The sequence below is a fragment of the Choloepus didactylus genome, chromosome 15, assembly GCF_015220235.1.
Source record: "Choloepus didactylus isolate mChoDid1 chromosome 15, mChoDid1.pri, whole genome shotgun sequence".
In the NCBI taxonomy this organism is placed as follows: Eukaryota; Metazoa; Chordata; class Mammalia; order Pilosa; family Megalonychidae; genus Choloepus; species Choloepus didactylus.
In genome coordinates, this window is record NC_051321.1 from 41,530,515 (window position 1) to 41,548,654 (window position 18,140).

The 18,140-nt window shown below is 38.2% G+C and overlaps 1 protein-coding gene across 8 annotated transcripts in view; it reads right to left on the reverse strand.

Moving 5' to 3' along the window:
• CPEB3 (cytoplasmic polyadenylation element binding protein 3) overlaps positions 1–18,140 on the reverse strand; it is a 219,073-nt gene that overhangs the window by 34,106 nt on the left and 166,827 nt on the right. For all 8 annotated transcript variants that reach the window (XM_037805175.1, XM_037805173.1, XM_037805178.1 and 5 more), the window contains 2 exons: positions 16,063–16,181; positions 4,633–4,747 (listed from right to left, as the gene is read on the reverse strand). In XM_037805175.1, coding sequence (XP_037661103.1) covers positions 4,633–4,747; positions 16,063–16,181 — 234 coding nt within the window. The remainder of the gene's footprint in view (positions 1–4,632; positions 4,748–16,062; positions 16,182–18,140) is intronic.

The window sequence follows — 18,140 nt, forward strand, 5'->3', positions numbered from 1 at the left end:
TTGGAGGGAGAACATAAACACATACTGACATTAGAAAATCTTGAGCCCTAAGGTGCAATGCAGTTAATCAAGCCAGTATGCTAACTCTGGAGTTTATCTGGGACAATTCTTATAGTGAACTTGGGCCTTGTTGAAAGAAAAGCTTCTACTGCTGAGAAATTTCAGATAAGATGATTTCTGCCTATTACCACTTCACAGAACAGAAAAAGGATATGGTTAGAATGCTCCTATTTCCTCAATCGCCAGCCAGGACAGTACAGAAGTTCGAAAAAAATGATCTCAAAAAAAAATTTTTTTTTCAGGATACGTATTATCTAGATGTATAACATATATCACTGAATATTTATCCTCAAAAGCAGCCCCCCACACACATACACACAGAACAGCCATTCTCACAAGAGTCGGGGCAAAAAAAGACAGAAGAGGAAGTTTTAGGATCCATCACAGAATTTGGGGTAGAGGGAGAGGGGAGGGAGAATTGTCAGAGCAATAGTTAGGAAAGATGGGAGACCCCAAGATGAATGAGCAAATGGTAGGCTCAAGAACTCAGATAAGCAGTCCCTCAAGATTGATATGTTCTGCAAGGCCTGGTCTGATAAACTGTTAGAAGGAAGTTGTGAAGTGAAAGAACAGCTCATATGCCTTTAATTAGAGAGAAAGACTGAGAGTTTTTCAAGTCTGATCAAAGTTGGGAGTGGATGTGTCCCAAAGTTTGGTCACTGAGGCAGTCTTCAAATCAGACATCTAAGCCAAGAAGTTGGGGTGAGAGAAATACTCATGTTTATAAATTGGGGGAGTATGAGGACCAGATGATTCATCGTCCATTTCTTCCTGTTGGCCTCCTCATAACCCTCAAGTCTGGCACTTATTTGCTGTCCAAGTAAAGAGGCGTGCATTCTGGAGACATCCTAATGCCATAGGGTTATGCAATAGGGCTATTTTTGAATTGAGATTCAAGAAGACGTGTTGCTTACATTCCTTTCCTTGCTGAAGAGAGGCATCACACTGTTGTACTTCCACATGGTAGCAGGTGGAGAATTAGGACAGACTGCCAATTTCACTGTACTCACTCTGAAGAGTACACAAACTTTAGCCACATAGTGGCATGACAACTATACCTACTGCCTTCCCTAGCACAGGAGTGTGGTGGAGGGTGAGATGGAATAGGGAGTGCAGAGAAAACAAATCTGAGAAATACCAGGAAACAACAGGCAAACCATCTTTAGCTTGCCACTGTCACTGATGGAAGCGAAGGACAGGAGGAACAAGACAGTAGAAATGTGTACTACTTGACCTAGAGAAATCCACAAGCAGGTGATCTAATGTTAGGTAAACTCATTTAGATTTTTCATCGCTATTTTCCCATTTTCAGGTTAATTTTTCTAGACCTGTGATTTTTTTCCAACCTGAATTTTAAAAAGGAAAGTTTGTCAAAGGCCCAGAAGGAGCATTCTAAGGCTAGTGGAATAATATTGCTTAAAACAGGTTTTCTTGTTTCTTTAGAGGTGTTTATGTATTTCAGCTTAGTTGACTAAGGACCATATTTAGAATAATTTATTAGTGATACTGGTCCCTCTCTTACAATGGGGAAACAGCAAAGATAAATAATGTAACAAGATCCAAAGAAATAACTCTTGAGTTATAACATTTTATTATATATTGGTGAAGGACTATTTCTGGTGCAAGATGGGGTCAAAATCCATCTGGGCACCTAAATTCTCATTTGTTGAGCAGTGGGTCACCCATATCTAGTCCAGGATCACTCTGTAAATAGTGCCTTAAATAGTTTTAGGACTTTTCAGAATTCCATAACCCACCACCTCTTGGAAATAACTTAAAAATCCTGAAGTATGTCAAAACCAAACTTGAGAATCACTATGTTGAAGAGTATAATTTAGCCTCCAATTAACTCTGAGTTAGCAACCTATTAATACATGCCTCGTTTTCCCCTGCTCTGAAATCTCTGACTCTGTAGCTGATGACCCGGTTTACACAATGGTGGGATGTTCGTTCAGCTAGATATGACATGCACACTCGGCCCAGCGCCCATAACACAATGGATGCTCCAGAGGTGCTTATTGTTCAAGGGAACTGTATACAATTTCAGATCATCTAGCAAAGTCAAAATGAATTCCTTTAAAAATAATCTTTTATTCCAATGCACACACACACACCAGTCCACAAAGCTCACTGTGTCCCAAAGAACTCAATTCTATGCACATGGATAAAAGCAATGGGTGTTAACTCTTTGTCCAGATTACATGGTCTCCAATCTGGAAGTCTTGGGATAGACATAAAAATTCAAAGGCACTAATACAGATTATTTAACTCCCTAAAAACTAGCTATACTTATGGGAGGTGTTGGCATGGGGGAAACATTTCCATTAGGTCAAGTAATTTTAGATTACTATTTAAATAACACAAAAACAAAACAACTTTAAAACCAAAAAAAATAGTTTAGTTTAAAAAAAAAAAAGAGCAATTCAAGACTTATAAAAGATATACTATCTAGGCAGGGAACACAAAATACAATTTCTGACTAGAAAACTAAACATATTTCTCTTCTAATCCTAGAATTGGCAGCACCTTGCCAACAGAATGTTAATGCAATATAGCCTCTTGGGTTCCATTTTGTGGAGTCAATGCGATTACAGAATAAGTGTGAAAAATGAATCTTCTTAGGATTATTAGAAGAAAAAGAATATATAGATCTTTATATACCCTTCCAAATCATTAAAACAGGAAGAATTAATAGATGAATAATGAAAGAAAATTTTAATTTATAAACTGTTGCATCTGTGACTTAAAAATAGACATGAAACCAAAGCCAGTTCTGTTATTTTATAAATGTGGGACTTCTTCTTTTAGAATGTTTTCTTCAGATTCCCATTTAGGAAAAAAGGAGAAGGGAAAGGAACTACAATATTAAAAGTAATTTGTGCCTGTAGTTAGTTCCAAAAAGTATTATCATAAAATTTCCTTTGGGTCATGGCCTAGAGGGCCATCAGATTTCTGTTTCCCTTAAAATGATGTTCTTCAAAATCAGAAAGTAAGTTCCAGGCTATGCTTACACCTGTGTTGAAACAGGAAGATAAGTTTACTAAATAGCAAAATAAGGAAAAGATAAGTTGCCCAAATGCCTATGCTCATGAAAGCTAGCAAAGGATGGCCATTTGTAGAATACATTCGCAGTTAAAAAAATATCAAGGGATTTTTCTTCCTCTCCACTCCTAAATATAGTACCAGTTTTTAAAAGTAAGGAATGTTCCACAATGCCCCTGCCCCCAATTTTTTTTTTTTTTAAAGCACAAGCAGTTTAGAAACAAAGGGCTGCGTTCATCCTCATTTTGTGCCACTGTTCATGTTTGAGTTGCTTTATTCTCTGATAACAGGTTAAGGGAAGAGCAGCTCTGCTGCTTTGCTGTCTTTCTTTCGGCATTATTTTCTATTAGAATGAAAATATGATCCAAGAATATCTCATCTTCTGATACAGTGAAATTATAAGCTCCAAAGTCATAATTCTTCAAAATGTAATTATGAATATATCACTATATATGCCTTTAAGTTATCTTTTATGTGTAGATTACAGTTGGGATTTTAATGGATATGTGAGAAACACTGAGGAAGTTTCAGAATTAAGAAGTCATCAAAGTCATAGAGCCAAATAGCTGTAGGATACATTTAATAACCATGTTTTCACAACTTTCATTTTCATGATCTATGCTTTTTGTTTTATTTTTTAGGTAGCAAGAAGTCTACTTGCTTATAAATAACACAGAGGTAATATACTTTTGCAACCACAGCAGCAACAGTAACTTTAATTTTTCTTACTTTTAAAAGGCAAACTTAATTATTTTTAAAGTGCGTTAGAAAACTTTGTTCCTTACAAATAATTTTATATTCCACTGACAATAACAATGATCATTAGGATACTGATCCACAGCTTATTAGATTTGTCTTTGGATTTATATATTCAAGTCATCAATTCAGTATCACTTCAAACTCCCCAGTCAATTCAGATTCTGCCCCTCCATGCAGGCACATTATTTTATCAATGGAAAGAAAGTTAAAAAAAAAAAAGAAAGAAAAGAAAAAATGGGGAAGCTTTTAAAAAGTCATAATAAAATGTTCAAATATAAAATTCATTTCCCAAAGTACATAAGAAAAATAGGAACTTTTCTCACTTGGGAAGAGTTCTGTTTGATTCCCAGTGGCACCATTTCCAGCAGCGGTTTGGCTCAGGGGAGTGGGCACAGCTGCACTGGATAGATTTCTGATGGGGTTACTTCTTTTTGTTATATATAACAATGCTACCTGGCATAAGAATGCACACTATCAAATGTACCATTATTGTTTTTAAAAATATGTTGTTTTATAGGAAAGCACTAAATAGAATTCATCCTTTCAACATAACAGTTTAATGAAATTCACTCTTGCACAATAAGAAAATAGACCATTTTGGGGAAAAACATTTAGTCTGGAAAAAGTCAGCTCAGTGAAACTGACATGGCAGCCTTCTTTTTTGGAGATTGTGTATAGCTGACCAGAAACCTAGAAAATATTTAAGACTAAATGAGTCGTGGATTTTGTTGTTGGCGGTTTTATTGTTGTGGTGTTACTATATCCACTCACCAGCTCGAAGGGGTCGTGGAACTCCCCCAACAAAGATAGTTTTTCTGGGGTCCAAAGGCTGAGAACCATCCATTACAAAGTCACTGTCACTTAGGTTCCATGGTCGAATTTGCACCTGAAAAAAAGTCGTTTACTTGGTCCTTACTTCATTTCCATCAACCCCAAATGAGAATAAGATAACTGAAGACAAACCCACTGATTTGTGCATTTTACAACATACATAACCCCAACAAAAATCCAGTTAATTAGTTAGTGTATCTGCACTGCGTGCCTTTTAAAAGAACTCTTGGGGAGTCTACAAATAAGTACTATACTCAACACTCTAAACAAATACCATGAAACCTTCAGAAACCATCTCTGATTAAAAAAAAAAATGAAGCTTTTTAGAGATAGATTCTGTGTTTTGAATCAGATTCATTTTAACACATGCTGTTTATAGACTGTCACAGTGCAGCACTTAGCTTTTTTAAGAGTCCACCTAAAGCAAGAGAACAGTGACATTAGGAATATTTTCTAAAATTATCTATATGTCTGGCTTTTTAATTCCCACCAGCCCTCCCAAATTAAAACATTTATCTTTCAGGAATTTGACAACACAGATTAACTCACCAAGTTAGCACAGAATTATCAAGCAGAGATATGAAACACTGAAGCACCCAGAGTTATCTACTTTTAATTTATCTAATGTTCCTAAATGAGGCTGGTTAAATAAAGGCAAGTCTAAAAATCGAAGCAAATTTTCAAAGAATAGACAAAAATCAATCCTTCATGACATATTTCTATTTACTAATATCCTTTCACTAGGACTCTGTCTTCTTGCGAAAAACTTGCATTGTTTTATCATGTAATAAAAAATTAGGTATTTCATCAGAACTTTAACCTTAAAATATATTCCTTTCAATCCATATCTGAATTGTCAAAAAAGTTGCTTAAAGTTAATGAAAATCCCACACCAAAAAGGAAGTTTCAGCACTGCCTGAAGATGGATACCCAAACCAGTCATACAGCCAGCCACGTGTTCTGGGAACCAGGCTAAGCCAGAGGCAGGTCCTAGGATGGGTGTTTATCCTTAAAGAACATGCCCCCACCCTTAACTAAGATAGGAAACAGTTGAATTTTCATTTCCTTACTATCAACAGAATTCTTCATTTTCTCTATTGCTCAAATGCCAACACTTAATGCAAGGAAACACATGAAGATCATTTCTTATGTGCCTTGGCTTATATTCAGGAGTACTCCCATTGGAAAGGTAGCACCTTTGTCAATTACATTTTCAAAACACCTTGAATTAACTCTAAAAATGGCATTGCTGAGTTAGAAATAGTCTATACCTTCCTTAAAGATTGCTGCAAAATTCACCCCCACCAAACATTTTGCCTTTTATGACATTGTTGCCTTCACCAGTTAGCTACCAGCCATAAAATCTCCTTTTCTTCCCTAGACCCTCAAAACCTGAACCTGTTCACAATCCTGTTAACACTCAGGCATTTGTTACACCTTTACTGGATGAAAAAAAAATCACATAGGAGATATATCTAGTTCTTTCCTTGTAAAATTTGGTCTGTTTGATTAAATTATCTTTCCCCTACTACAAAGGCAGGTTCACTAGTACCATGAAGCACCACCTTTAAATGTCTTCAAGGGGGCACATTAATTATTAATTTAAAACATGATAATTTCCTTACACTGTAAGAACAAGGATTCTAATGTCACTGATAAAAAAAAAATAGGGGCATATCGTTTTCTACACAGAACCCTCTCTTCTTCCAGTCTCATTCCTAATAAAGTAGTTAAGATGGTTTCAGGACCTGATAAAGTAATCCAAAAACTTTATGTTAATTGAGTTTGACTGTGGATCACTTTGTTTCACAAATGAAAACAATTCCTGTGTAGTATCCATAGTGGTCTCATTTTATTTAGTAAGAAGTACAGAAAATATAGCCTTCTATAATAGCTCTAGGTTACTGCTGTTCAAAAGAACTCTGCAGATCTCAAATGTTCCTGCTGAAAGCTTTCCTTATTGCCCTCTCCTTCCCCAAGCACTGAGGCATCCTCACCCCCACCCCCCACCCGACCACATCACATCACACACAACCCATTCCTTTACCCTATTCTTAGCATTACAGATTACGTAAAAATACAGGAAGAGGGCTCAGGAGACTGCTGATTAACCCTATTCATAAAACCCACATTTCCCAGCTGCCACCAGAAAACAGCTGCAAAGTGGGAAAATGTCAACACACACCACCATCAACACACTCCACATGCCAAGCAAAAATAATACTGTGGTATTGTTTGTATTGAGACGTTCAACTCACACTCTGTTTTCCTTCTGAAATTTAAGTCAGCTCTCACAAAAGTCATGTCCTCCATCTTCTTAGGTTTATTCTCAGAGTTCTGGGTCTGATATCCATGGTCTAACTTTCTTTTTGGATTTATTTTCTAGTACTGATTTTTTAAACATCATATATCATAATTTATAAGCTGACAAATATTTTGTGGAGGGGGTAAAATATAAATAACAGCTGCTTTATAATTATCCTTGTTTCTTTAGCAATTAGTTTTGATAATGGATGAAATTAGAACTCTGACCTAGTTAAATATAAATTTTCTGTGGCAATACAACCTTTGTATACATAGGGATGACTGTGGGTGTGTGTGAAACAACTTTTCCAGTATGTTGCCAGATTTAGTATAGACTCTGGATGGTGAAAGCCTCGGCAGCCTGAGGACAAGATAGGGACATTATCCAGAAATAGGGAAGATTCCTCTGATCGAGACTGATATGATTCCAGTACTCCTGGAGCAATCTGACCACATTTACTTGTAAAGGTGACTCTAGGAAGGGGCACTGCAGTATCATTTGATAGGCAACACTCACCAGCCTTGTGGCCATGTCCTTAAAGTAGGGCAGTCACAAAACCCATAAGCCCGAGGGGTCAGACAGGTGTCACAAATGTGTGGAGCACCAGAACTATGGTTGGTAGGCAGGCAGTAACAAACTGGAGTAAATCTACTCCTTCTAAAGGAAGCAGGCACTTCTCAGCACCAACAAACAGCTACCATTTGAGAACACAAGGCCTATGTTGTCAGACTTTTAAATGCTTGAGTCTAAAATGCTGGGAACCAATACAAGTGTCTAAAGTCACTGTTCAGGGAAACAAAAACTATCTACACACCAGATCTATCCTGGGGATACAAACCTGTGATCTCTGCCTTGAAGAGTTTGGTTCACAACATGGCTCACAATGGAACACTGTATTCCATAAGCATTTAAGTGAGAAAATACAAAAATGTTTTCCTTTTGATTTTTTTCTGAAGTACGCATTCCTATGGAAGCTTTCGTAAGGACCATGAAACCTCCTTTTAGCTAAATTATTTGTCTTCTGAATACTTAATCTGCTTTGTATAATTGCTCATCTCCAAAAGCAAAATCTTTTTAAGGATAAAGGAAAAAGCCAAGCACAAATCTTGGTGTTACAAACACACCAAATTCATACCAATAGTGATTTTAACATCAGCCTTCAATAAATCTAAAAGGACATAACATTAATAACGTCAACAGCTAGTACTGAAAGAACTAATTTTCTTTTTCCAGTTTTCCCAAAGTGTGTTCTGTGGAATACAGGTCCCTAGGGGTAAAACAAGCAGTATTTGGGAAAAAATATAGACAATCTTCTTCTTGGAGTTTCACAGCATCCATTAGTGTTTATTAATTAAACAGATTAAAGAAATCTGTTCAATATTGTTTAACGCAGCATTTCCAAAATTATTTCAATGGAAACTTTTTTCTCATACCACTTATCAATATCCACACGTCGGATAATACCATTCTATTATATTTTTCTATTAAGATGTATTAAAATCTGGCATAATAAGATAACAATGAATTGAATAGAATGTTGCAGAAACTTCACTCCTAACCCATGCCTTTCACTTTCTGCTATTGCTCTAAAAAAGGTAACTTTTATTGACATTAATTTTAAATGGTTGAGTATAGTGAATTTAAATAGTAGATCGCTATTAAAGGAATTGAAAGTTTTCTGACTAAAGTCCACAAAAGATATGCTACCAAACTATTCTGAAAAACCTATTTCACTATCAATGAAGAAGAAAGTAATTCTAGTTCTACATAAAAACTAAAGTTCCATCTTAGTTAAAACTAAAAGTCATTAATAGGAATAAGATTAGGACAAGTACTGGAAAAAGAAATTAAGAAATGCAAAATGGGACACTTATTAAGGCAGAATGCTATAAAATAACACCATTTCCTAAAAAGAAAATTTGATTCAGAATTTGCAAAACCCTACAAGTTAAAAGTAAATATAAAATGCATTTTTATGGTATCATTAATAATAGGACAAAAAGAAAACATACAGCTTTAATAAGAACAGTTTTTAACATGAACCTCAGGGTTTCAAGGTTCCTAACATGACTATGTCTTCCTAAGCTCAGTTTAGACTACACTGTAGTGTTTAGACATTCATTGACCTATAAAACTGCTGTGTTGAGCTCATTTTTAATATCTGACCCTATATTTCATTCCTGTCTAGTCACCTTCTTAGGTTATAAACACCAATCACATGAACCTCCTACTGCATAGGGCCTTTCCTGTCATCTACTCACCTCAAAGCAGCTCCAAAATGCAACCAAACAATTCAGGGTCAACAGTGCAATCTGGTGACCAGCTCAGTAAACTATCTGACCAAATACCTCTTTCCTGCCATGTGTCCTCTTTCCCATGAAGCACATGGCTCAAAGCTTAGATACACATCCACATGCCCTCTTTCATTTCCCTTTTCATTACCCTTCAATCTTCTACTCAAGCTCTTTAGGAAAAAGTCTCCATTTTTCTCTCCCCAGTTCTCTAATTCTTTCAATTAATGCGAATCAGAAAAACAGAACCAGCAGGACTACCCTCCCCAGCAAGCAGCAGCATCCCGGCTCTTCTGACAGCCAAGATGAGTCAGCTGAATCTAGGTCCCCTGACACACAGCTTCAACAGCTCAGTCGTAGTAGTAATGAACTCAGATTCCGCCCCGCCCCCCCACTCCCACTCCAAGCTGTCAGCAGTTCTATTTTAACATCACAGACCTCATAGAATGACTGGAGTGCCCAATATTGGAAATACACTAGTTTGTGGTTTGTGAGGCATCTTTATTCCTTCCAGGTACAAGGGAGTTATTTTATTATTATTAACTACCAAAATTAGCAGCCTCAACCATAATAATTGTGGGATTCTTCAAAGCACATTCACATCTGGTATTACATTTCAACCTAATTTTTACCATACAGTTCCCAAACAAACAAGTCAACCAATTTCCAGGAGTTTAAATTTTACCTGTTATTTTCAAGTGCTGCTCTCCATCCATTGGAGAGGAGGAGATGCCCTCCCTGCATCTTCTGGAAGAAGTGGCCACAAAGGAAACTAACAGCTGATACAAGTCTTTGGCTTTAATAAGACTTCTGTACCCTGGGCAGCTCTGGGGCCTCCAGTCAGAACTCCACTGGGTCTCAAGGCAAAAAGCTGTAATGCTCACATTCAAACTATTCCTCCTACTCCTTAGAAATAAGCAGATCACAGGCCCCAGAGAGACTCATCAAAATATGCAGGATTTCTCCTAGACAAGAGCCAAAAGCAACCCTGGGAAATTCTCTCATGCCCTCTCAGGATGCTCCAGATCTACTATCAGGTTCAGGAAGCAGTCCAGGTACAAAAAGAAAATCCCTGCTGTCTGCAACAAGCTGCACAGCCTGCCTGATGCAAAAAAAACCGCAGGCTTATGTAGCATCCTTTGGGACTTTCAGTTACTGATGAATAATTCAAACACAGCACTGCATACACTGTTTCATTAGGCCACCCAGTGCAGAAATAGAACCCACATAAGCTGCACCAGGAAAATGTCTATGAACATCCATGAACTATGTATGTGACTTAATAAAACTGTTCTCAATTAAATGCTATGATTAATAACTGTACTTACAGCTGGAAAACTCAAGGGGAACGAACCTTTTCTCTAAGGACTTTCCAGACTCCCTCAGCAACATCTGACCACTTTGCCTTTTGAGTACCCTATCCTAGTATTCTCTAAAATACGTCTATCATAGCACCTGTGACTCCTTAGTTCTCTAAACATTCACATGTCTACTTCCTCCACTGGACTCTTTATGATTCTATGTTGGACATATATGTGCATGAGTCTCAAGTGCCCAACCTTAATGAGTGTTCTGCTCAGGTTTAGTGAATGAACACAGGTTTTTCTGAGGGGTAGACACTAGTGCCACAAGAAGATGACCAGCAGCTCCCCTACTAAAGCTCCCAGATCACTCTCCTACTCAGCTGAAAGCCATCTTTCAGGAGCATGAGGATACAGTGTGTTCAGTCATCAGTGGGTGTGCCAGGGCTTGGGCTTAATCAGCTCAAGGTTCTGATGTTGTCAGGTGACCCACTCAGTGATCAGAATTACCTAGTGCTCATCATCACTGCTGAGGCTTCCACATCACTTAGGAAGTGTTAGCGTGATAGATGATTCACTTTTAAAATAAAGAATAAACTAGTACTTTTTGAGCACCTATACTGCCCCAGTGTACTCGGCATTTTACATATTGTTGCACTTAAACCTCACCACAACCATAGGCTGCAAAACCTGTTGCAACCTTAGAAATAAGGAAACTAAGGCTCAGGAAAGTACATCATTTCAGGCCTGAAAACCCAGCTTTATCTGACCTAAAGTCTGCGTGTACTCTTTCCACTACAACTGTGTTACGTGCCTGCATGGCTTCCTGTCCTCCAGGTCACTGGCCATCAATCATGGCTTCCCAATAGTATCCTGGATAAGTTAAAAGGCATTTTTACTAATGAATGATTAACCACTCTCTTTCCTCCATTTTCAATACATTAAGAAATGACCAGGAGACTTATTCTTAGATCTACTAACAAAGCAAGCAGTTATAAAAGTGTAAGAAAATGATTGAGCAATGAAATTAGCACTACATTCAGCTATTTTAATTTCCATGTTCACAGTCTCAGGCAATCCTGTACCACAGCCAGGCAACTGTGTCCAGTATCTACATAAATGTGGATTTTCAGCTCCATGGTACTAGGACAAGGGTGTTGTTACTGGCAAATTGATCAATAAAACTCTTTAGAGGAATGCACACATAAAAGTTCAGGTAACCTAAGTTTTCCCTAGGAAGAAATTTATCCTTTGAGTGAGCGCCACAAAATGCTAACTCCACAGCTTCCCGATAGAAAATGCTGGATTTAATAATATTTCATGAATTTATGTACCGCAAGACTACTAAGAGCCTTCATATAGCAATGTTTTCCAAATGTTCTGGGGTATAGAACTTTAAATTACAAGAGAAATTGGATATAAAATGCATCAAGTAAATGCTCAATAAATGATATCCACTATTGTGCTGAGCAAACCTTTTGATGATAATCCTCTCAACAGACTAGTGTTTGACAGGACATACTTTGGAAAATCTTAAATATGATCCTTTTAGGGACAGGACTGACTATTAGTCCACTAGGTACCAGTTAGTACAATGGAACTGCAACATCTTATAGATCTCACTTGGAAAGTAGTAACAGTTTCTAAAGACTCCAACATTAAGAAACTCTGGACCCGTTTGCAAACTCAGAGAATCAGGGGGAAAAAACAGGGTTTATTATGAATGTGAAGTATGTCTCTCAATTTAGAGGTGGAAACCCTTCTTTGGGGGAATTCTTATGATGGAAGGAGCTTCAAACATGAATCCAAATCAAAGATTAAAGAACAAATAAATATATCAAGATGACCAAAAGTGCTGAAGATTTCCAAGGTGGGATACAACACACATGATGATAAAGTTTAGCCATGAGCTATAAGACAGACACACAAAATCAGATTTAATTGGGCCAAGATAAAATTATAGCTATTGACTTAGAAGGGAGTAGGTATAGGATGAAATTGTCTTAGTAAATATACCACAAACCCAAGGACTCAGGCAGTTAATCCAGGTATTCTCTAAACACTTAACTCCTCTATTAAATATTAAATTACCTCACCTCCTGCTCAAGGTTACTCTTCCTCAGTCCTCATTTTTGCTGAATGCTCCTAGGCTTCCCACTCTATCAGTTCTCTGTCTTGAACCTTCAGGTTCAGTCTATTCATAAATTCAAAACAGAGTCAATTTGAATAGAGGGATCACTGTGCACAATGGCTTCCTATTTCAATGAAAATCTGGATAAAGACATAGCCATCCTCTAGGATGCCTGGGAAACCTGAGCTATGGAAATCCTCTTCTCGGAGGATAGAAAAATTACAGATCCAGAAGCTTTGCAACAGCTTTTGCTCTTGCCAATTCATTTTCTGATTCTCTAGGATTGAGGAGTCAATTAATCAGGTCATAAATACAGTTTCTTTTCTGGACCAGATCTATACATAGAATAGTCTCAGTGGATTAATTTAATGACAGATAATTCCTGACTCAATCCCTGATTAAAAATATCTCCCTAATACTACCTGAATCCACTAAGTAGGTATTCATCTGAGTTTAAAACAACAACAAAAACAATCATGATCCTGGAAAGAACAGGTGAGAGGAAACCTTGTTATCAGGCTTTCTCTTAGGACAATCTGATTAATTTAATCCATGCAAAGGGAATGGGAGTTTGATTTGGGGGAAAGGGATAAGGAAGAAGGGCAAAGGTAGAAATTTGAAAGGTCATTTTGGAACATGATTTATATCCAAGGAAGAATCCAGGAAGGGTCAGAGAGAACTGAACAACAGAACGAGGGCACTAGGATCCTGAAAGGCAGGGAATTAAGACCAGCCAAGCCAAGAGGTAGGAGCAAGGAAGAGCCACAACTCAGAAAACTCCAAAGGCTGACTCTGCCTTGAGCTTTTGCCAAGACCCTCAATTACTCCTAAAGGTTCAATCCAGTTCTTACTTTCTGTGTGAGCATCGCAATGAGGTGGAATGTACTGAAACCTGGGTAGGGAAGTGCTGCCAAAATGAGGCTGAGAGCGGTATATACGGCACTAAAGCCAAGAAAGAGAAGGTTTAAAAAGGGATCCAAAAGAGTTGGAACCCAAAACAGTATCCAGTTTAGTAGAAATACAGGTGTTTGGAGAGGTTTATGTTTTCTATACTAAATTTTATTCATACTGCTCGTGCTAGAAATTCTGAGTATGCCTGGTCAAAGAAATGCATGATCGGCAGCCACCATTCAGAATTCACCAGGCTCCAATAAAACTGCTTCACTTGAGCTCAGAAAATGAAAACTGCAATGAGGCAGAAATTTGCAGAAACACAAACAAAGTTAGTTTCCCCATAAACATTTCCAAATAGATAATTACAATAATTATTTTCAAGAGTCCTTCAAGCTGAGGCTAATGCATTTGTTTAGGGTAAGAACACCCAACAGTAACAGTGTGCTTCCACACCACCTTAATCTGGAAATATCACTGCTCACTCCTCTCTCAAGAGATGTCCAGTCCAGATGATGGCTTGCTCTGCGACAAGGCAATATTATCTTCCTTCTGCCACAGAGGCAGTGACATGTCCCTTCCAAGGTACAAAGCCCCATCTGCTCATCTCCAGTCTCCTCCTCTCAATTCAAAAGCTTCTTAACCTACTATGTGCATAACTGTCTCAATACCTCCTCTACCCCTTCTGCCACTGAAAACATTTCTAATCCACTGCTACATTGCATGACCAAACCCACCTTAGCCCTCACTAGTTCACTCTCATTCCCCTTCCACTGACATGCTGGTGGCAGAGGCACTCTGGAGGTTGACCATTTACCTCTCAGACTCAGCCTGTTACTTCAAAAAGTCCTAGAGGACTTATTTCAGCTCTCTAATTATTCACTCAGATGAAACATTCTATGCTCCCATTCTAGTCAGTCCTCAAGTCTCCATCATTATGAACAAGCTCCCCACACTGTTCAGACAAAGATGAAAGTTAACAAAGGCTCCTACTCTTTACCTATTGTTTCTTCCACCTACCCTATCCAACATCATTACTGTTGTTATCAAAATTTGGCAGTGTCCCCAGAAATTGAAAATTACTGAAGCACTTCCATGCTTGCGAAAATCCTTGCCTTCTGCTTCTGCCTCAATTTGTAACTCTATCAAGACTCAATATCTCCATTCTTTAGTAACCCCCTCTACTGCTTTAAATGCTGCAGTCTCCACCTTATAGGCACCCATGTTCCAGCACCATTCTTTTGCAACCAATTGTAAACCCTGCTCTAGAACTCACTGTCTTTCTCAACAGATGTTACTGTGTAGCCGAACTCTAACCTCAATCCTACAGCACTATGTAGGACCAGTCACAACAGCCAGTTACATCTGCACAAGTACCTGACCTCTACCAAATGCTTTCACATCCATTTTCCTCTTCTCTGAGCCTCTCAACAATATCAAGAGGAACCACTTTACAAATGAAGAAATCAAGATTAGGTGTTTTCTTCAGTGCCAACCAGATATTTAAATGCTAGGGTCAAAACTCAAACTAGGAACTTCTTTACCAACCCAAACTCTTTCCCCATGCTTATTTCTGAGAACAAACCTAGCTGTCAAGTCCCACATCTCTGGTGCAAGTCTTAGAGGAGCTGCTCCAGGCCTCATGGTATATAGCCTCAATCTCTTGCCCTTTCCACATCACTAATTTTACTCTATTTCCCATTCCTGGCATCAAGCCTTGACATACAAACTCACCCTCCCCCTCACTTCCCACAGTTCCTTATTTCTGCCACCTTAACAAACTTCTTTAAATCTCCTCCGTGCACAGTCTTGTCCCTTCTCCACTGATACCTCTTCTGCCAGAAGAAAAGAAGCAGTCTTTCTCCCTTACCCAACAACTCAGAAGCCAAAACTCTTAACCACAAAATCTGTATCGGTGTACATTTATTTATGGTTTCAGCTTCATGTTCTCCGTCCTTCCCTTCTGTTCTGTTGAAGCTATTCAGTTTAGAGTATAAGCTCCTAGCCCAGGAGGCTCTATTTAGCTAGCAATGGATAACACCTCACAAAATGTCTTACATTCAAAGGCATAGAAACATTGGAGATTATGATCTTTTTAAAAAAAATAAATTACTCCTGTCCTTGATTTGAAACAATGACAGAAACCAGCTGCCAAAACTCCTAAGAGCATTATTTACTCCAACTCAGAGTTTCTGAATAGGAATTAATTTAAAAGAGCTGTAAAGTGAAAAACAAGGGCGCATTTGTTTACACAAGGTTCCAAAGGTACAAAATGAAATACTGAGTAATTTGTTATTAGCTTCCCACACTGAAAGTTCAGCTCTACTGTGTATCAAGGTCAACCCAGGTAAGAGGATTCTAGTTACCAGCATTCCGGAGACACGAAGAAAATCAGTTGTTTCAGTCATGCATATCCTCTGGAAAAGCAACAGCTGGCTGCATATTACTTACTGGTTTATCCTTGATGGTGGGGCTAGACACACACAGGTATAGTTTCCCATCTTCTTCTAGGCAGGCATCTATCAAAGCTTGAACTGAACTCTCCTCCTGGAACAGCAGAAAGGCATAGCCTTGGGGAGAACAAAAACAAAGGAGGGGGGAGAAATCAGTAAATTCAAAGTACCAATCCAAAAAAATTATTGTTTTGTTTTGGCAAATTCTTACTAAAATCTAAATACTTCTAGTGGGACACAGGAGAGAGAAGGGAGCAAAAGTCACTGAGATGTTCAAGTGCCAGGCTCTGAGCTAGGTATTCATACATATCACTTTGCTTAATCCTCATAACGAAGGAGCAAGTTCAAAACATTTCTATAGAATTTCTACTAAACAGGTATGGTCATCCTTAATGAAGGCAGGCAGACTAAACACTGGCTGAATCACAGCTACTAGCCAAGAAACACATATTACTCCCTCTAACTTCCACCAAGTCTTGGGCTTGACACATGCTAAAACATGGATGAACCTTGAAAACAATATGCTATGTAAAAGAAGCCAGTCACAAAATATGACATATTTTATGATTGCATTTATATACAATGTCCAGATGAGGCAAATTTATAGAGATAAAAAGGTAAATTATTGTTGCTCAGGGCTGGGGAAGTAGGTATGGGTAAGGGTTTCTTTATGGAGTGAAAGAAATGTTCTAAAATGGACAGGTGCACAATTCTGTGAACATACTAAAAAATACTGAATTATACACGTTAAATGGATGAACTGTATGGTATGTGAATTATAAACCTCAATAAAGCTGTTTTTTTTTTAAGCCCAACAATAGTGGTGTGTTTTCACATATTACTTCTGAATGATGCTTTCTCCAAGGGATGTTCTCTCTTGTCTCATGGTGGAGAGTCTCATGGAATCTATAAATGTGGACACCAGGTACAGGGTTTCCATGAGCATGGCCCGCTTTGTTCAGATCAATTCAGATCTGAATTACAGTTACAAAACTGGGACACAATCAATAGGTTATGATAAAACTGAGATGAGCAAGATTACGTTCCTGCTGTTGAGAGATTTGTGTAGCAGAAGAAACATATTTAGGCAATTAACTACTTACTTAAAAAGTTGCAGGAAATAAATAGGGACAAAAGTGTCATGGGAGCTCAGAGGAGTGAGACTCTGACTTGGGAGCATCAGCAAAGACTTCAAAGAGTACAATAAATGCTCAAAGGACCAACTCGGGTATTTGCTGCCCCCACTGACATTCATGAATGGCAGCTGAGCAAAGGCCCATCATGATCTGGTCTAAGAATAAGTATTCAACTATCCAACCTCTCTATACCCTACTGGTTTTGCTAAATCTATTCAGCTGTTACTTCCACTCCCAGTCTTGCTGCTGACCTCAAGGGAAACTATCATCTATGTTGTTCTCCTCTGGTGCAATGTGTGTCAGAAAGATGTAAATGATGGAGAAGGATAAGAACTCCAATGTAGAGAAGATTCTCAGACATCAAACAAAGATGTTTAATTCACAATCAACTGGTCAAGAAGCAAAACTCTCTGGAGTCCTGGACAGCGAGTAATGATAGTTGCAGTGGATAAAGAATAATGGTTACTCTTTTGTAGACTTTTCCCCAACTCCTTGACCGCTATATAGAGCATGCAAGCAAAGATAGTAGGAAAAAGCCCAACCATTCCCAAGACATACCAGAGAGTGGCCAATGAAATAGCCAGAAGCCATCAAACAGGAGGAAGCACCAAGCTGCATGGGTGGGCATGAAGAGGCATGAGAGAGGTTGCCTAGGTGTCAGAACCCAGGGCTGTATTCTGGGATTTGCTCCCAGGCTAGATGGGCCAGGGGGTTTAGCAGGTTGTCAGGCAAGAAAAAAAACTAAGCGCAAAACTAGAAAATAGAATCCACCATTTCTTCATATCCTCTCCCTTTTGCAAACAATATCAAACTGTCACCAAGCCCCAGGTAGACCATTAATAATTCCATTTTTTAATTCAATGTGAGAACATTAATTCCATTGGGAAAAGAGAATATTAAAGACGAGTGGTTTAAAAATGAAAATATCACAAAGAGAAGG